Source organism: Octodon degus, unplaced genomic scaffold (genome assembly GCF_000260255.1).
Source record: "Octodon degus isolate 3935 unplaced genomic scaffold, OctDeg1.0 scaffold00079, whole genome shotgun sequence".
In the NCBI taxonomy this organism is placed as follows: Eukaryota; Metazoa; Chordata; class Mammalia; order Rodentia; family Octodontidae; genus Octodon; species Octodon degus.
The window spans coordinates 9,031,241-9,036,719 of NW_004524655.1; the positions used below are offsets into that span (position 1 = coordinate 9,031,241).

Genomic DNA, 5,479 nt, shown 5'->3' on the forward strand with positions numbered 1-5,479 from the left:
GAGGGCAGAGAATCACCTCCCTCCCCCACATCCATCCCCCACTTTTCTCTGTGTCTGTCTGTCTCTCTCGCTCGCTCTTTTTTTTTTTTTTTTTTGAGACAGTAATAGGAGAAAATTGGTTTTGAAACTGAATAAAAGTCCCTTTCAGAGGAAATCATTTCTTTCAGGGTACCTTTGCTGAAAGTAAAATAGAGCATAATGAAAGGTGGTTACGTGATTGTCTTTCATTTACCAAGAGGCCAGGACAGACAGGAGGCTGCCACCGTCTCAGGGAAATACAAGATTGGAATAATTGCGCCGTAACAAGGAGCTTGTTGTGAAATTAGTATCTTAAGAAAGTAGTGAAAAAAGGCTTTTCCTCATGAATACTTCATTATTAGAAGAAAGCGGCAGAATTTAGGGCTCCAGACACCTGTTTAGTATTAAATAACTTCCCTTTCTTCCCTTTAAACACACACTCCCTCTCCCTTTTCCTTCCCTTTTGAAGCCATCATGAGGGTGGAGGTGACCCATTTGGGACGGGGAAGGGGTAGAGAGAGGGTGCCAGGTTAGGCTGAGCTCACACCTGGCCCCACCTTCTCCCTAGCAGAGAGCAAAGGGGATGAAGGAGGGAGCCCCCAGCCCAGGGTACCCCAGGGCTCAGGCATTGTCCCAGGCTCCCAGGGTCTCCTCAGCAAGACAGTACATGCTCTCAGCCAGCTCTGGTGGTGGGTATAGGGTGGAAGCCATGTGCGAGCTCACGGGCACAGAGCTCTGCCTGGGGAGTAGAGCTGCTGCAGGTGACACTGCTGCAGCAGGTGACGCTCCTGCAGGTGACGCCGCCCTGTCCACTTGGGCAGGAGGGGTGGAGCAGCTTGGTCAGACAGCCCTGGTGACCCATGGAGGCTGCAGCGTGCATCAAGGTTCTGCTCCCCTGCATGAGCTGAGCCATCTGCTCACAGGGAGTCACGAGAGACCTGGGGGATGACACCAGGGGAAGAGAGCCTGCCTCGGAGCACAGTCTCTTACCTGATTGGGGTGTATCAGGGCAGCCCGCCACAGGTGGTGACCCACGTGCTGAGCAGGCCAGGGCCCACAGGGCTCGTCAGCTTTGGCTGTCATGGTAGAAACCCACCACTCCAGAGACTTGGGCTCTTTTCCTCCTTGTAACACCAGAGACAAGCTTCCAGATGCCTCAGTGTCCCCATCTGCCAGGGGAGGAAAGAGGGTGGCTGCTTTGAAAGTCTCCATTCTTCAGTGCGATCTTGGAGAGGGTGGTGGGCGGTGGATGTTGGAGCGACCCTGAGTGACCAGCACCTCATCTCCCTCCTCACAGGGACCCTGCTGCAGAGCGTGCCCCACTGGGGGCCCCTGGCTCAGCCATGCTGGCCTGTCTGCAGAGGACCCAGAACCCGCCTGGCCAGCACCTGGCCTGCCCGAGCAAGAGCCTGGAGCTGCGCAAGTGTGAGTAGGAGCCCTGCCCAGCCTCCTGTCCCCTACTCTTCCTTTGCCTGCTCTCGGGGCTGCTTTCTGTTCCTCAGGCCCAAGGGGGCAAGCCCTGGCCCAGCAGTGCCAGTCATGCCAGCGTGTCCTCCTTCCACTGTGGTCCTATCTTTGCATTTTTATTAACATGTTTGTAGTAGACAGTGGTTCATTCATTGTGGGGAATTGGGACATGTACACAATCCACCTCAACTCTTTTTTTCTCATTTCCTCTCCCTCTCCTCCTCCCCACCTCCCTTCATCTTGGTCCTTTCCACCTTCCTGTCTTAGCCTCGTGTTCATCCCACTGTGCTCCCTAGAACCTCTGCGAGGCCTCTGCCCGTGCTCTGCTGCCTTTGCCTTCCCCATCCAACAGTGGCACCAACTCCTGTGGACATCAGTCTCCAGTCAGGCCTGACCTCCTTCCCTGCAGCCTTCTCTGTCCCCAGTTGGTGCCATAGCTCACCCTCCTGTCCCATCTCACCATAAGCCACATCTATCTCGCTCACCCTCATTTTCCTGCATTGGCATAAAGTGGGATGGCGTGGAAGCAAACGCAGTCCCAAATGAGCCCCTGCCCAGGGTCTCATTCACTGTGTGACTTTGGGTGTGTCCTTCCCCCTACCCTTGCTTGTCTGTGTGTCATCTTATTTTTTATTTATTTTTGTGTGTGTGTGTTTTGTGTGTGTTGTTTTAGGGAGCCGAACTTGGTGACCTCCATGGGTCAGTCCTTCTTGACCACGTAGCAGCAGGATCCCAAACCTTCTGAGTGTTTTCAGCCACAGAAAGTCTAAAAACTTTAAAGAACCCAGTGTAGTTAAACACAGAAACACTTGAATAAAAACCAGGATTTCTAGTGTATCTTGAAAACAATCAGAGGATCTGAAAGCATAGGCCTGCGGTGCCCTACTGCAGCATCACCCCGAAGGGGCTATCCAGGCACTACCGTCCTGCCCCTCCGTGTTGCTGTCCTGTAGCCCAGATCAGTTACTCCTTGTCACGCTCAAACTGTTGCTTTTTTTCTTGCATTTTAAATATTTATCTTTAAACAAGGTGATTTTTTGTTGTCCATACAGTAAAGGAAGGGGTACAGAGGCAAAAGCCCACCCCTTCCCTGAGGTAGCCAGTGTGGTCTGCTTCCTGTGTGTTCTCCCACATTTTGTTTTGTGGTACCGGGGATCGAACTTGGGACCTTGCACTTGCCAGACAGGCACTTAAGCTGCTGAGCTGTATCCCTGGCCCCTCCCACATGGCGCCACATCGCAGCAAATGTACAGGTACCTGTATTTCACCCTGTCCTGCACCTCTCTTTCCCACTTTACAGTATATTCTGCGTGTTAGCGTCTTTAAAAGCTCCCTTTTCTTTATCCACGGTTTCCCCTAGCACGGGTGAACCCTAATTTACACGGCCAGCCCTCTCTTTAGACTCTACCCAGTGCTGTCACAAGCAACGCAGCGGTAAACCCGACATATATCACGGGGGGCGAATGAAATCCAGGGTAAATTTCTGGAAGCAAGAACACTGGGTCAAAGGCATGTGTGTGTAATTTTGATGGTTGTGGTCTGACGTCTTCAGGCTTCGCACTGGGGCACACGCCGCTGCAGCAGTGTGCAAGGGGACCTAGTTCCCCACGCCCTCTCCATCACAGCTGCACAGCAGACCTGGAGGCGTGGGTCACCCGAGCAAGGAAAAGAGGGTTGGCGTGTAGCTGTGCTTTACAACAGGTGATGCTGAGCATCTTTTCATGTCTGAGTGTGTGTTGTCCCTTTGAAGAATCTACTTCTTAGTCCATCTTTTCACTTGAGTGGTTGTTGTTCTTATCAATCAGGAGGAGCTTTTTCTGTTTCTTTTTTTGATACGGGTTCGCAGTACAGTTCAGGCTGGTCCTGAGCTCACTGTGTACTCCAGGCTGGCCTTGAACATGTGACGAGCCTCTTGTGTCAGCCTCCTGAGTGTGGGCACTCTGGGCATGCGCAGGAGCTACTTGTTTATTTGTTTATTTATTTATTTAGTGTGTGGCCAGCTCAGCCCACCAGGGGGCGAGGCTGGCTGGCATGTGGGGCTGGGGGATTGAACCGCGGTCCCTTAGCATAGCTTGTTCTAAGTAGGTGCTTTAGACCACTGAGCCATCTCACCAGCCCCAGGAGCTACTTGTATAGGATAGAAGTAGAGCTCTCTGCCTTGTGAATTGCAGATGTTTTCCCCAGCTTGTCCTTTGACCTCGGTTCTGCTGCTGTGGAGGAGCTTTCTTTGGGAAATGAATCGTCAGCATTTCCTTTATGGCCTGAGATTTTGTAAGCATAAAGCCATGAGTTTGATTCCTTGTACCAAAAAAAGAAGAGGCCGCTCTAGAATGACCTCTGACTGAGTTGTTTTTCTGTTTGTTTGTTTGTTTGTTTGTTTGTTTTTGAGACAGGGTCTTGTAATAAAGTGTTAGGTATGGATTCAAGTGTCTTGAATTGTCAATGCACTGCTGTTTTAATTATTTCAGTCTTACTAATACTTTCTAAATTTTATTGAGATATAATTTGCATATCACTTATCCACTTAAACAATTTAGTTTTAGTGTATTCACCGAATGATGCAAACATCACGTTTTTTATTTAACAGTACTGGGGATCAATTCAAGGCCTTTACACTATATCTTAAGTACTTTTTTATTTACTTACTTTTTATCTTGTGACAAGGTCTCACTAAGTTGCCTATGCTGGGTTTGAACTTGTAATCCTCCTACCTGAGCATTTCAGAGTGCTGGGATTATAGTCCCGCACTACCATGTACAGTTTACCTGAGTCAGCTTTTTAAAAAAAAATCAGGAATCGAACTCAGGACCTTGCACTTGCCAAGCAGACACTTTGCCACTGAGTTGTATCCCCGGCCCCTGAGTCAGTTTTAGAGACTTTTCATGACAAGAAACTGCACCTCTTCCAGCAGCTACCCCCTTATCTCCCCTGCCCCACACATACCCCTTCTCTGTACATAGATTTTCCAATTCTGGGCTTGCCTAAGGGTGGACTCATGTTGTATGTGATCTTTTGTGAATGGCTTCTTTCATTTAGCATAGTGTTTTCAAGGTTCATCCATGTAGTATCATGTATATGTTTTAATATTTGGTAAACCTCATTACTTCGTGTTACTGCCCCACCTCCCACCAAATTTCCCCAGCTGCTCCATGTATTTTACTGTCTGAACTAGGGTACTTAGGTAAAAACAAAAATCCTAAACTAAAAAAAAAAAAAAATCCGGTCTGCATTTTTACTAGGATTGCATTACACCTACAGGAAAAAATGTCGTTTTGCTAATGGCATCTTTCACCCTAAGAATGTGACATGCCTTACTGTTCGTTCAGATTTCCTTGTGTGTCCCTCAGGAATATTTTTTGTATTTGCTTCATTTAGATCTCATACATTTTTTTGGTCATGCTTACCTCTGGATAGTTTGGTTTGATTAGTCTTTTCTTCCACAAATGGAGGTTTGTATGAAGGCTATTAACTTCTGCCACCTTACTGAATTCTTTTATTGTTGATAATGTTTTTCAATTTAGTGTCTTGGGGTTTCTAGTTAAAACTACAAATGGTAATTTTACCTCCTACTTTGTTTTATGCCTTGATTTGTTTTATTTAATAGAGTTGGCTAGTGTCCTTGGAACAGTGAAAATAGTAATGGTGGTAACAGGCATCCTTCCTTTGTAGCTTCAAGATTTCCCCATTAAGCAAATGCTGGCTTTGGGACAGGTATTGTATTAAGTTAAGTCAGTCCCCATCTCTTCCTGTTTTATTGAGGGGTTGGAAAAATCAAGAATGGACTTTGGAATTTTGCCAAACGACTTTTCAGTGTTTATGAATATGAACATATGGCTTCTCTCTTTCAATCCATTAATATGAATGATGACAGTAATAGATTTCTTCATATTGAACTGTCCTTGCATTCTTGGTCGATCTCCACTTGTCAGTGGGAAACACTTCTTTATAATATACTTGCTGACCTGGACTTACTTGACTTGGGATTTTTTTTTTT

General features: G+C 47.4%; 1 protein-coding gene across 3 annotated transcripts in view; it reads left to right on the forward strand.

Annotated features, from left to right (window-relative positions):
- The window catches only part of Fam222a (family with sequence similarity 222 member A), a 56,742-nt gene that overhangs the window by 26,213 nt on the left and 25,050 nt on the right, over positions 1 to 5,479 (forward strand). For all 3 annotated transcript variants that reach the window (XM_004636291.2, XM_023720998.1, XM_023720997.1), the window contains exon 2: positions 1,316 to 1,443. In XM_004636291.2, coding sequence (XP_004636348.1) covers positions 1,362 to 1,443 — 82 coding nt within the window. In that variant the 5' untranslated portion in view covers positions 1,316 to 1,361. The remainder of the gene's footprint in view (positions 1 to 1,315; positions 1,444 to 5,479) is intronic.